Source organism: Haemorhous mexicanus, chromosome 7 (assembly GCF_027477595.1).
Source record: "Haemorhous mexicanus isolate bHaeMex1 chromosome 7, bHaeMex1.pri, whole genome shotgun sequence".
NCBI lineage: Eukaryota > Metazoa > Chordata > Aves > Passeriformes > Fringillidae > Haemorhous > Haemorhous mexicanus.
This window is the reverse complement of record NC_082347.1, coordinates 7,241,516-7,255,898: the sequence shown is the minus strand read 5'-3', so window position 1 is coordinate 7,255,898 and position 14,383 is coordinate 7,241,516. Positions and strand designations below refer to the sequence as shown.

The window sequence follows — 14,383 nt, the reverse complement described above, 5'->3', positions numbered from 1 at the left end:
CTTCCTCTGAATCCTGACAGTGTCCTCACGGCTGAGCAAGGTGGGAAGAGCTCGATAAGGGAGCAATAAATTCTCTTCCTCTGAAAGATTTGGGTGTCCTGTGGCTGCTGTCTCGCTGCGAGTCCTCTCTTTAAAAAAAGTATCCTACATAGCATAGTTTCTATTTTAACATTTTGTTAAAACCTAAAACTATATTTAACACACTACTTTAGAGAATTAATACAGCATAATTTTCTAACATAACACATATTCATTTGAATATTTGGGAAAAGCCAATCATAAAATATACATGTTTCACACTTTTCCAGGGCATCTCCACCCTCTCAGAGAAGGATTTCTTTCTAATATCCCGCCTAACCATTCCCCCTTGTCCCAAATCCCTCTCCAGCTCACCTGGCACTGGGAGGAGCTCTGAGGTCTCATCTCCCTGGGGACTTCTCTTCACCAGGTGGACATCCTGAGCTTTCCCAAGCCGGATCCAAAGCAGAGGGGCTCCAGCCCCATATATTAATGACTAGGACGGGTTTACAAACTGTTTGTTGTTGTTTGTTTGTGAGGTTTTTTTGGGTTTATTTTGGTATTTAACAAAAAATTCTGGCCGTAAGGTTTTACCGCCTCCCTCCAGGTGAGGGCGCTGCTCTCCCACCTCCTCCCCTGAGGGGCGTGGTCTGCCCTCACGGGGCGTGGCCCCATGCGATGAGGGCGTGGCCTCACGGCGCTGTGGGCGGGGCGAGCGGGGCGTGGCCAGCGGGGCGGGGCCGGGCCGGGCCGGGACCCCGCGGGGAGCGGGAGGAGGAGGAGGAGGAGGAGGAGGAGCGGGGAAGAAGAAAAGAAGGGCGGACGGAACGAAAGAGCTGGCGGCCGCAGGGGCGATGGTGAGCGGGGACTGCGAGGCCGGCGTGGGCCAGGGAGCGCTGTCCCGGCGCGGCCTGTGAGGCAGCGAGGCCCGGGCCTTGTCCGGCGGGGCTGGGTGCGGGCTGAGGGGTCCCGGACGCGCCTCAGGGGATGCGTGGCCCAGGGTTTGTGGTCGGGTCCTCTCTTTGGCCGCCATCTGAGGCCCATACCCTTCCCCTGTGCGTAAATATTTCCTTTTATTCTCACACTGCTTTCTTCGTTCCCCACAATTACCTGGTTTCAGGGCAGAGAGGATTAGGAACGGTGTTTTTGCCTGTCTCTGGTTAATTTCCCTTGGGTGGGGCACTGTGATGTTTTCCTCGTGATTTTGCTGAAGGTGCTGATCTGGCTGAGAGAAATCGTGTTTGCTGATTGATTGCTGTTTTCTTTAGAGACGCTATTTGCTAGTTGCTTGTTATTTTTTTAGCTGGAGGCAAACTTCGGGATTGCTTGGAGTATAGCCCGCATTGGCACGGCATGAATCCCGCAATTCCTCAAACCTGGAAGGGACGCTAGATTTCTTGGTTGTTTGTTTGGCTTTTTTCCACCCCCTTATCAGCAAGGGGAATTGAAATCACAGCTGCTGCGTGATAAATGAAGCAGCATTATCTTTGTCCCACTCCTTTGTCCCACTTGATTGTTGCATTCCCAAGCTCCCAAGTGCTGCTGCTGTTGCTGCTTTGGCGTGGGACAGCACCAAGAGCCAGCACAGCTTGTGTCTGGGTTGCTTTCAGCTGCCAAAATTTGGCGCTGGGTAAATCCTTGGCTGTCCAGCATGTCCTGGGGCTGCTGGGGCCCTGCTGTGCGCTCAGGCTGCTGTCACCTCAGTCCCTTCTGTACCAAAGCTTTGCACAGGAAATTGCTGCTTATTGCACCTGAAAGACCTGCTCAGGTCGGCTCTTTTATTCACTAGATTGGGCAGTAGCTATTGCATGGGATTCCTGGCTACTGGAAAGCTTAGGAAGTTGGCTTTGTGCTCGGGGAAGGAGGAGAAACACTGACACACAACATTTTCCCTAAACTGTGGTTTCACTCTGGCATCCTTCCTGTGACCTTAGCAAAAGGCAGGAATTTTCTTACCTAGACAGGGTAAAATCTTCTTTTTCCATGTTCAGCTCATGTCCAGCCTCTTTCTTTCTTACCTAGACAGGGTAAAATCTTTCTTTTTCCGTGTTCTGCTCATGTCCAGCCTGCTCAGAGTTTCCCACCCTCTTCTTACCCTGAGAGTTGTGTCTGAATGAGCAGGGGAGGGTTTGCTGAGTTGCTGCCTCGCTCACTTCCTGCCTGGGGTTTCTCCAGCAGTGCTTGGTGGTGTGGAGATAACCCCAATCCCAGCCTTTATTGTGTATGGTCTGCCTGGTGTGGCAGCAATCACAGCCTGGCTGTGACTCCCGTGCCCCTTTCTGAGTAAGGATTTTGGGGTTCTGCTCGGCTCTTTTTCCAAATACACAACTTTGCCAATAAAAGTTGCCTCCATCTGATCTTCTCCTGACCAGCCGCTTCCACCACAGAGCTGCTGAGAAGGACTTGGGGGTGCTGTGGGTGGCAGCTGGCCCTGCCTTGGGCTGAGCCCCAGCAGGGGAGGGTGGATTCTGCCCCTGCTCAGGTGAGACCCCACCTGCAGAGCGGCCTCCAGCCCTGGGGCCCAGCACAGGAGGGACCTGGAGCTGCTGGAGAGTCTGGAGGAGGCACCAGGGTGAGATGGGATTGTTCATCCTGGAGAAGAGAGGCTTTGGGGTGACCAAGCTGTGGCCTTCCAGTGCATGAAGGGCTGACAAGATAGGTGGAGAGAGGCTGTTTACAAGAGACAAAGGGAGAATGGCTCCACACTGACAGAATGTTAGGTTTGTGTTAGATATGAGGAAATAATTTCTCCCTGTGAGTGTGGGCAGGCCTGGCACAGGGAACCCAAAGAAGCTGTGGCTGCCCCATCCCTGGAAGTGTCCCAGGCCAGGCAGGAGGGGTTTGGAGCCACCTGGCATAGGGGAAGGTGTCCCTGCCCATGACAGGGGGATGGAATGACATGATCTTCCAAACCAAATGAGTCTGTGATCCTGTGTTTCTGTTGCTCCTATTCTTTGCATCCCAGGCAATGAAAGACAGTTCTTTTCTAGTACTAGCAGGCCTAGTACATGCTTTAGCCCTGCCCTTAGAGCATGAGCTGAGATTTTGGATTCTACCTATTTAGGATTTTACTGAGATTTAGGATTCCACCAATTGATGTAGCAGCAGGTGTCCTGGGTCCTTTTGCTGTGGTGATTGTGATACAGTTTTCTGTGTTAGGAGAAAATTTTTATTTCCTAGAAATCTGTGTGTAGAAGTCCCTCAGAATCCTTTGTGTTCTATTTCCTTTGCCTCTCTTTGCTCATCAAGATTTATCCCTGCCATATCAGGAAGGGCATGTGATGGATATTGCAGGGGTCGAAGGGCTCTGTGTGTGGGTGTTGATAAGATAATTTTTGAGGATTCTGCCCTGTGTTTGGACCTGCCCAGGAGCAGGGCCCTCGATGTAGAATAGCAGCATTCAGTTTGTGCTGATACTGGGGGCTTTGTCCCAGGCTTGCATAACCCTGCTGGGGAGCTGTGCCAGGGCTCCCTGCTGCCTTTGTTCATGGATGCCTGCTCCCAGAACAATTGCCATGCTGGCCTCTGCTTCCAGACAGCTCCTGCCAAGGCTTTGTGTCTCAGTGCTGTGGGTACCTCTTGGTGGCAGCCAGGTGCTCACTAAATATTTCCAAGAAATGCCCATTTTCTTCTCTGGGAATTATGCAGGGATCTGAGGCATGGAGGAATGAAATATGTCCAGATGAGCCCCAGCATGCAGGCAGCTGGGCACTTCTTTTACCCTGATTATCATGGGTGGCAGCAGAGGATGTTTCCTTGCACATTTTTGGAGCTAGTGACCCACAGAGATCCATGGTGAGCTCAGCATTGGGTGAATCCTGTCTCTTGTGAGGTCTCTGCTGCCTGGAGTGTGCCTAGATTTGTGCAGAAACTTCTATAAAATTGGTTTGCCTAAGAGAGCATTGTGAACATGACACCTTGTGTGTATTTTGGGTTAAATGAAATTTGAACTTGCGTTTTGGAGTCTTTTGGGCTCCTGTAAAATTGTAATTTTTTTGAGCTGCCAATCAGTCTTTTCCCATTTTGTTTTGGTAGTTTTACATTCCATCTCCACAGTGAATGCTGCTGTACTTACTCTGACTTGCTGCCTTGTTTGTTTTTGTGCTGAAGCTATAATTAGCCATTGTTTAGCCACTCCCCTTGAGCTCTCAGGGCGGGTGGTACAGTATGTATACATTCATTTTGCAGACGCTATACGTGGCAAACCTCCCCCCCAGCTGCTGTCATTCTAGAAAAAGAAAAAGTTTCAGTATGGCAGTGGTGGAAATAAACGCAGTGCAGATGAAACTGGTGGTATTGGGGAGCTGTGGTAAGATGTGTGGCCTGAATGTGTTTTCAATTTCCCTTCAGCCCACGCATCCAAAAGTTCAGGATTTTTGATTTCTGAGCGATCACGCATCTGGTGTCGCTCTGTCTGCCCGCATCCTTTGGTCCTGCTGGGCAGCACGTGGTCCAAACCTCAAGCTGTAATTAGGAGCTGACTAACAAATATTCCCTGCCTGCTGCTTATGCAAAGAGATTTGTCAGGCTGGGGTTGGCAGGGAGGGCCGGAGGAGCAGAGTCATTACCGGGGTGCGAACCAAAACACCGCAGGCACAGGCAGCAACCAGCGCTCTCTGAGGCTGGGCTGCTGTTGCTCAATCCCATTGCTGGATCTCCGGCAGGAATTGGGCAGGCTGGTGGCTCTGAGGCTTAACTGGTGTTGCTCAATCCCATTGCTGGCTCTCCATCAGGAATTGGGCAGGCTGGTGGCTCGCAGTCCAGGCTGGTTACTCCGGTCAGATGTGCCTTTTGTGGCAGGCAACGAGGTGTCAGCGAAGGCAGGGCTAATTGGAGTCTTCCTTCCACTTAGGAGTAGAATAAATAAGTGAGGCTGCCGTGTCCGTGCTGGCTTGGTGTGGTTTATTTTCAGTCAGGAAGCTTCTCCTGGGGAGAACTCGTGTTGGAGCAGGGGCCTTAATTACAGTGGCAGTATTCTGCCTGCTCCTGTAATTGGAGCTGACCTGACTCGGGCTCTTGGAGCCATCTCCCTTGGTCTGGATTTACTGTGTGACAGCCACCTCCTGCCTCTCAGCTCTGGGGACATGAGGGAAGCTGGTGGCAGACACAGATATTCAGGTTAGGGTGTGTGGGGAAGTGGTCAGAGGGTCCCTAGTTTGGGAGCACGTGTGTGTTCAGGTGAGAGCTGAGGATGTGGTATAAACTGACAGAGAGTAGGTTTAGATCGAATATTAGGAAGAAATTCTTCCCTGAGAGGGTGGAGACACAGGGTGCCCAGAGAAGCTGTGGCTGCCCCAGGATCCCTGCAAGGGTCCAAGGCCAATATGGGTGGGGCTTGGAGCCACCTGGGATAGTGGAAGATGACCCTGTATCCCTGGAAGTGTCCCAGGCCAGGTTGGGTGGGGCTTGGAGCCACCTGGGATAGTGGAAGATGACCCTGTATCCCTGGAAGTGTCCCAGGCCAGGTTGGGTGGGGCTTGGAGCCACCTGGGATAGTGGAAGGTGTTCCTGGATCCCTGGAAGTGTCCAAGGCCAGGTTGAGTGGGGATTGGAACCACCTGCTATAGTGGAAGGTGTTCCTGGATCCCTGGAAGTGTCCAAGGCCAGGTTGAGTGGGGATTGGAGCCACCTGGGGTAGTGGAAGGTGTCCCTTGTAAGAACTAAACTGTCCCTTCCGAGAACTAAACTGTGTATCTAGGATCTATAGCACTGATTTAGAAAGTTTAGATCATCTACCACTCCAAAAAATGGCTGGAATAATTAGATTTCTTTGAGAGGCAAAGAGAATGGATCCCTGGAAGTATCCCAGGCCAGGCTGGGTGGAGCCACCTGGGGTAGTGCAAGGGGTTTGGAACAAGATGTTCTTTAAGGTCTTTTCTGGCCTAAACCTTTCTGTGATTCTTTGATCTTAGCACTTCCTCCCTGGACAGTCAGCCTCATGGTACTGCATAACATTAGCTTGCTTTTAAAAGCTACTCTTATTTTGTAGCCTCATTTGAAACCCACTTTAAATGTTCTTTTGGAGGAAGGAAGGTTCAGCTGGTAAAATCTTTGCTCCTGTTTTTCTCACAGGTAAACTCAGACAATGTTTCAATTTCCACAGAAGGCGCTTGTAATGAAAGTCTGAGGTTCTCCAGTTTATTGCCATTCTGTTTCTCCATTTGTTTGTTTTTTTTTTTTAAGCTTTTTTTTGTGCCCTACAACTTGCCGCTGAGGAAATGCTGTTCTGGCAGAAATGCAAAATGTGCTCTCATTAGCTTTGGCATTCCTCCCCCCTCCCTTTTCCATCATCTGGGACAGAAGAGCATTACTGCAGTTAATTTGTGCTCTTTTGTAGTGGCATAAATGCTATCCCTGGAACCAGCTCAGCTAGCTAATGACTTTTAGAAATAAAGTACTAAGGATGTATTCCTAATCTGTGCAGCTAAAAATTCAATATGTAAACTGCTTAGGTAGCTGAGTGCATTAATATCAGTACAAATGAGCACTGCAAGTCCTAATGATAGCAATTAGTATTTTATCTGATACCTGGGTCTGTCTTACTGCTCTGAGAATTAAAATCAAATCCTCCAGTGGAGATTTTTTTTTCTCCCTGCTCTTTAGTGTGCTCATAAGTCAGGTTTTTAAACTGCTGCTGAAATAATCCTGTGGCTTGTGAAGCTTTTGCGTGGGGAAGGTTCTCTTACAGAAATAAAAGCAGCTTATCTACTCCCTTCTAATGGGAAAGGAAACCTTTATTTTTTGATGCCTTTACAAATAAGCAGTTTATTATCTTACACGAAATTCTGTCCTGTAGACAGGTTTAAAATCAGGTCAGCCTGTTGTCTTTAGCCCAGCTGGGGAAGCAGGAAGAGTTTTTTTCACCCTGAGCAGCACCTCCAGGGCTGCAGGGTGAGGGATTCTGATGGCTGGGCTACCCAGAGGCTGATTATTCCCCCTGCCCCCTCCCTGTAAAATGAGGAAGTAGTGGAGAATTCCAGAATGGTTTGGGTTGGAAGGGACCTTGGAGATCATCCAGTGCCAGAACAACCCAGGTTGTTCTGAGCCCCATCCAACCTGGGCTTGGACACTTCCATGGATCCAGGGGCAGCCTCAGCTTCCCTGGGCCTCACCAGCCCAGAGGGAAAGATTCCTTCCTGACATCCATCCCTCTGTCAGTGGGGAGCCACACACCCTTGTCCTGTCATTCTTCTCCTGTAAAAAGTCACTCTGTCTCTTTTTTATAAGCTCCCTTTTAACCCAGCATGTTCCTGGGTGTAATAAAGACATTTGAGTGCAACCTTCCAAATGCCCTCTGGTTTCTGTGGGATTAAGTGAATAATTCAGAATGTAAAGGTCTCTGATGTTGTGCTGGATACTTTCAGGAAAAGGAGCATTTGGGAAAAACTGAGCCAGGGAGCTGAGAAATTGTAGTTCACTGCTAGCTCATCTTCCATGCCAATTTTCACTGGGTTTTTAAATCCCAGTTTTTATTATCCTCCTAAATGGATCAACCTCATCCTTCAAACTCATCTGGTATGAAATGAGTGAAGAAGGAAAGTGAGAAATACAGAGAACTTTACCTGGTCAAGCTGTAACACTTGTGGATTGGTTTCAGATTGGGCTTTTTTAAAGCAAGAAAGGGGAAGAAATTCTTTGATGTCTTTGAACATACTGAAAATCTTCTCTCATTTGTTCAAAATTTGGACATACCATTGAGTTCTTGTGTGTAATTTCTCAGGGGGTTTCAGTGACAACAAAATGTGCAGACAGCTGGGATCTTCTGTCCCGAGCTTTCTCCAAGAGTGAGGTCAGTCTCTTGCCAGATTTATTTATTTTGGCTTGGCCATTGGCTAGGGTGACTTCTGTCAAGAAGGTCATGTTCCGTTTTGACTCAGGGCTTACAGTGTCTTCCATCTTCAGGAAAAAAAAAAAAAAAGGGGCACAGCCCAGTTTATATTTGATGCTGCAGCATTTTCTTGCCATGAGATGAGAACCGCTATTGAGGCAGCAGCCCATTAGTGGCTCCATTTCCATCCTTTAAGTGCAGCTCCAAACCAGAATGATATCCTGGAATTTCATCCTAGGCAAAGAACCAAAGTCATTGCTGCTGGTTAAACCCTCATTTCCAGGGCTCTGCCAGTGAAGATTGTGCAAACTCCATGAAACTTAAGTAGCACCTCTGGTTAGCTGGAAAAGGTGGCTCTTCTGGAATTTTGGGGTTAAATCGGCTTTGTGGTGAGTGGTTTGGGGGACCGGGCCTTCATTAGCTGGGACATTGCCTAATTGCAGCGGTTTGGATTTGTGTGGCCGCCTTGTTTTGAAGGCTGAAGGGCTCTGATGTATTTTTAAATTGCCCTCTGCCGAGTGAATAGGTGCTAATTTGCCTTCTCAGAGCTCAGTGCTGCCTGCTTTTGCCCAATTCAGTCCCTGTCCCTTCAGCCTGTGCTGGGACATGGGTGAAAACCCTCTTCTGTTAAACGCTGTTAATTCTGTTTTAAAGTGTATTTATTTATTTACTTATTTTATCAATTAATTATTAATTTTATTTAATGGTAAAATTTATTAATTTAAAAAATTATGTTTGGGCTGCTTGAATACTTTCAAACTCTGCCATGTTACTGCTTTTCCAATGTAGTGAGTATTCATTAGTGTTGCTTTTTGGTAGGGAAACCTTCCTTTCTCCTTCGATTATTAGGAAAAACTTGGGGTTTTTTTAATACTGTTAGTAGCCTCAAGCTGTAGTGGAATAGCACATTACCACCTAAAAAAAGTTAATTAAATGATGCTTCTGTTGTTGGCTTGACCCAGAAGTGAGACCTGTGAAGGGTCCTGAGAAGAGAAGTTTTAAATTTAGTGGTTTTTAATTTAGTGGTTGTTGAAAAACTGCTCTATTCCCACCCAAAATCCAATAGCACAGCAATCAAGGATTAATTCCTTCCAAGGTTAAGTCACAAATCTTTTGAAAAGCCCCACGTACTTTCCCTGTTGTTTGGAGGGTGAAGCTCTTAAGTGCTGGAGATCTCCCCAGTTAAACTGGGCTGGTCAAAAGGGAAGAGGGATTTGGCACAGGTCTCAGTTCTTGCTTAATCTTCTTATCTCTAGAAACCCTTTCCCAGAGATTTGCATGGAAGACCCCTGTTCAGGAGGAAATGTCCTTTCTCTCCTGTGCACATCCAGTTTTTCTGACGCTCTTGAAGAGCATCTGGTTTGAAGCTATTGATTAGGAACTTGGGCTGTGTCCCGACAGTAATTCCTGCTTTGACATTGTAATTGTGCTTGCATCACCGTTTTCTGGGGGTTATTTTGGCAGCAGGAGTGTTTTCCTCTCCCATCCCCCCTTGGTGTGTAACATGCTAATTAGATCTTTAAATTAAGGACTTGCTGAGTGCTTCCATCTTCATTGAAAATCCAGCCCGAGGTACTTAATAGACCTGTTTTGGTGGTGCCTTCACTCACCACCTGAGAATTCCTTGGAAAAAAATTAACACAGTTCCTTCTCTTGGGCAGTGGGGAGATCTGGTGGTGGTTCTTGGGACTGTGCTGAGAACATTACTGATCTGCTCTTGGTGCTTCTCTCTCAGTATCTGAAATGTCTGAAGGTGTGTGGTTTTATCTGTGACTCTTGAGTGGAAGGGAATAAAAACTATCTCCTGCCTCTCCTTTTTATGTCACAGATCCTTCAGTGAGGTCCACAGCTCGCAAATGGCCTTAGCAGCTCAGGTACCAAAATCCTCTGATTCCTCACAGAGTAGGACACTTGTCTCCTCCTCTTCATCTTCATCTCACATCTCACATGGGCAGACTGCTTGACTTCATATATCTGTTCTCTAAATTTGTACCACATTAGTGATCCAAAATACAACTTCCAAAAAATGAAACCCTCGCTAACAAAATTTCAGTTTTCAGAAATAAACAGCTAAAAGCACACTTGCTTAAAATTACTTCTAGAGAGAACTGAATGGTGTATCTAGGATCCATAGCACTGATTTAGAAAGTTTAGATCATCTACCACTCCAAAAAAATGGCTGGAATAATTTGATTTCTTTGAAAGGCCAATAGACTATTTCCTTACTTGAAGAAAAATGAGAAGTGCCCAGTTTAGTTGAAATGTATCTCTAGGACACACACTTCTAGGACTCTTAACTAATTTTTGTAGGAATTAAGGAAAGTATGGGGTCTGCATACCAGAAAGCCTCTTTTTCATCAACAGTCAGCTTTTTGATGCCCTGCTTGTTTTCTTTTGTGTTTTCCTCAACTTTGCACAGGATGCCATTACTCCCTACAAGGAAATCCTCCAGATGTACTGGGAGAAAGTGACAGGCTTTGTGAACGCTCGCTGTGATGGGCTGGAGCCCTGGCAGCTCATCGGGTTGACTTTTTCTTCCACACTTGCAAGTGTGTGGCTGCATGGCTTCCTCTGCCAGCCTGAGAGTAAGTGTTGGACATATGGGGGGTTTTCTTACCTTTGCTGGGGGGGGAGGTGGCCCTGAGCTCTTCCTGGGCAGTGGAAGGAAAGAGGGTGGAACAAGGCCAAACTCTTGTTAAAACAGACTGGGAAAAATGTGTATTTTATGATTGGCTTTTCCCAAATATTCAAATGAGTATTATATGTGTTATGTTAGAAAGTGATGCTGTATTAATTTTCTTAAGTAGTGTGCTAAATATAGTTTTAGGTTATAACATAATGTTAAAATAGAAACTATGCTATGTAAGTTAGTTTTTTTAAAGAGAGGACTCCCACCTAGACAGTAGCCCAAATCTTTCAGAGAAAGAGAATTTATTGCTCCCTTATCAGAAGAAATGAACTTCTTCCCACCTTGCTCAGCCCTGAAGAGGCTGTCAGGATTCAGAGGAAGAAGCTGACACTTCCCGAAAAGAATCCTGGGTTTGAATGGAATTGATGCATCATGGATGAGGTGTATGGATATGCCACAGGCTGTTGCTTTTAAGGGTTAATCCTCTGTTAATGTGGGTCCTTTTTTGGGCTTATTTTGCCCAGAAAGAGGTACCTGGACTGTCTGTAACTCTTTGTTTTTATTGTCTCATAGTGTCCTAATCCAAATTGTCCAAATTATTATTACTCTAATTATATTACTATTTTTATAACCATTTTATTATCATTAAACTTTTAAAATTTTAAAAACAAGTGATAGTCTTGTGCAAAATGCCAGTCTGCTGTTACCTAATATTTACCAAATTCTTCTGAATTAAGGTCAAAGCCTGCCTGGTAAATGAAGCTCCCCCATTCTGTCAGAGGGTGCATGGAATGTGCTTCTGTCTCCTTCCCTTTCCCCTCCCTCCCTTTTTCCTTTGGCTAAACCATGTGCTTGTCACAACACACTCTTCTTGCCCAAACCCTGGGGAGATTTATGGAGAGCTGGGTTCCTGTGAACTTAGTCACTGCTGCAGCGTGCCTGGATAACTCCTGGTTGTTTCCCTTCCTCCTGGGGGAGGACATGTGGTCTTGATGCCATGTTGGGGGCACATTTCATCCTCAAAATGTTCAAGATACAGCTGCATGTGATAGTGTGAGGAAATTTTCTTCTAGTAATTTTTTTTTTTAATGTATTTCTGGAGTATCTTCCTGTTTTGAGTGGTTTCTGGTACTGGCAGCTCTTCAGTGGAGCTGAGTTCTGCAGAACCTGCAGTTTTCTCTGGTTGTGTGATGGCCTGAGGTCACTGCCTTGCCCTCTGAGATGCATTTCAGTTCCCACAGGCCTTGGGGTTGCACTCTGGTGGCAGCTTGTTAAAAACAGCCAAGTTTTTAACTTGATGTCTCCTTCTGTGTCTGCTTCTGAAGCAGCCCTTTCTCTTTCTGAAGCAGCTGAACAGTGGGAATGTCTGGAGTGAAACTTCTGTTCAGGACAGTTATCTTCCTAGCTAGTATTTGTACTGTTGCACAATGTATTTTGTTTAAGTATGGGCTAGCTCTTAGGAGATCTGATTACACTGTCAGAATTTTTCAGGGCTTGGCAGTCTTTTCTTGCTGTGAAAATTATTGATGGAACGTTGTGCACACTGAGATGTGCAACAGAAAGGTTATTACCAGGGCACTAACAAGTATTTACTACAGAATGTGCCAATTAGTGTCCTTGGTAGCTTTTCAAATTGTATATATGAAGTGAAATGTATATGAAATGTAGATAAAATTGCAATGTCTTAAAATGGTTGATTTTTAAACTTCTTTAGTTATTTTTTGGTTTGTCCTGTAACTGCTGGTGTGCAGGTAGGACTGGGAAGGCATTTTTGGTGGCTGTAAAGCATCTGTGTCATCCTGATTTCATTTTTGCCTTTGGAGCTACCCAAGGAGTTTTCCAGTGCTTGTCATCAGTGGCTTCTCTCACTTGAGTCTCTGTGCTGTGGTGGAATTTCTGCCCTTCCCTCGGTCCCTCCCCTTCACCTGAGTCACTTCCCAGTGCATCAAACAGGGCAAATCCATTGTCACCAATGTCCCTGTTCCCTCCTTTGCTCTGGGAGCCTGTTTCACACTGCTCAGTAGTTTTGTTTTTAAGTAACTATTCTGCTTTGAAGAGGCAGGAAATGTTAATAATTCCTCACCTTTAGCAAACTCTGAAATCCCTCTTTTTCCTGTAAAATTCCACATGTGGGTGTGAATTCCCAAGAAGTAAGAAACAAATAACTGGTTCCTGCAGTCCAGATGTTTCCATGTCATGGTCCATCCATGAAAACCTTGCTCTTGGATCCACTCATCTGTCTCACCCTGTGTTATTTCAGCTTGGATCAGGAATGCTGAGCCTGGATCACGAGCTGCATCAGAAGTTTCTATTTTGTTTTTTTATTTCTTAGGTTCCTTTCTGCCTTTTGTCTTTCAGGTTTGACATCCCGAACTAAAAAACAGTTCTTTAAACTGCTGAGAAAAATGCCATTTGTTGGGGCTATAGTAAGTATTTGAACAAGTATTACAGGACTATTCCAGGTCCTTTTTTCAGCTCTTTTGGAGAATATACAGTTCAGTGCATCTTTGTCATGTCACTGTGATCCTAATGACCCAGGACATACATCTGGAATGTCTTCTGCTGCCTCCTGGTTTAATGATAGATGTAATTTCTACCCAATCTTTATGTCATAGCATCACTCCCATAATAAGGGGGTTCCACCTCTTTTTAACCTTTGAGCTATTTATATTAACCTAGAATGAGTGAATTCTCCAGTAACATTTCCTCATTTTTAGATTTTAAGAAAATTATTTTAATTCTGGAAGAAGGGACAGGATTGAACGGGAATTATTCTTCTGAAGCAGTGTGGAGTGTGAGACAGCAATTGTCACATTGACAGCAATTCCACATTGTTGTGCAGTGTGTATTTATTTTAATCAAGCAGCTGGCCATGATTTGTTCAAGGCTCAGATAACTAGTAGCAAAAGTTAGCAGAAGGATATCAGCACTTCGTGTAATCATTAAATTACCCAGGTGCTGTCGTGTTTGGGAGCTGGTGTTTGGGTTTTTTTGTTTGGGTTTTTGCTTTGTTTTGGGGTTTTGTTTGTTTTTTTTTTTTTTTTTTTTTTGGTTTTCTAGGATATTTTTGTGGTGGGTTTTTTTGGGGTTTTTATTTTTTTTGTTTTGTATTTTTTGGGGGGGGTTCTTTTTGGGGTTTTGGTGGTTTTTGGTAGGTTTTTTTTTGAGGTTTTTTTGGTGGGGTTGGTGGTTTGGTTTTGGGTTTTTTTTTTGATTTTTTTTTTCTTTTTTTGTCCATAAAAACTTGAAACCACAACTGTCAGCATGTTTCAGCAGGCTAAGGACTGGGGCTGAAGAAATGCACAGCTGGGTTTATTTCACCTCTTAAACCACGGCATCACACTCGATTGCACTTCCTGCTGCTTGCTGTGCTGCTGTATTTACACCTTGATTCCAGGGGTCACATCTCTTCCAGACAGTTTTATCCACAGAGTAGCACAGAGGAATTGTATTTGTTAGGTTCCCAGATGAAGGGAGGAATGATGAATCTGACTCCATGTTCTCAGAGGGCTGATTTATTATTTTATGATACTATAATATATTAAAGAATGCTATACTAAACTATATTAAAGAATAGAGAAAGGATACAGACAGAAGGCTAAAAGATAATAATGAAAACTCGTGGCTCCTTCCAGAGTCCTGACACAGCTTGGCCCTGATTGGCCAATGAGACAAAATAATTCACAGCAAAAACCAATGAAACAATCACCTGTTGGATAAACTATCTCCAAACACATTCCACATGTGAGCACAACACGGGAGAAGCAAATGAGAAGAATTTGTTTTCCTTTTTCTCTGAGGCTTCTTTGCTTCCCAGGAGAAAATCCTGGGCCAAGAGATTTTCCGGAAAATGTGACTGTGACACACAGGAGTTTTTTTTCCTTTTGCTGTGGAGGCAGAAGGAGTTC

The 14,383-nt window shown here is 45.4% G+C and overlaps 1 protein-coding gene across 2 annotated transcripts in view; it reads left to right on the top strand.

Moving 5' to 3' along the window:
- Positions 1 to 766: 766 nt before the first annotated feature.
- Positions 767 to 14,383, top strand: part of SGPL1 (sphingosine-1-phosphate lyase 1) — a 32,406-nt gene continuing 18,789 nt past the window's right edge. Inside the window, exons 1-3 of one of the 2 annotated variants that reach the window (XM_059850915.1) lie at positions 767 to 875; positions 10,266 to 10,431; positions 12,834 to 12,901. In XM_059850915.1, the coding sequence (XP_059706898.1) occupies positions 873 to 875; positions 10,266 to 10,431; positions 12,834 to 12,901 (237 nt within the window). In that variant the 5' untranslated portion in view covers positions 767 to 872. Of the gene's footprint in view, positions 876 to 8,215; positions 8,236 to 10,265; positions 10,432 to 12,833; positions 12,902 to 14,383 lie in introns of those variants that run through there. The other variant, XM_059850916.1, reaches the window with a different exon arrangement.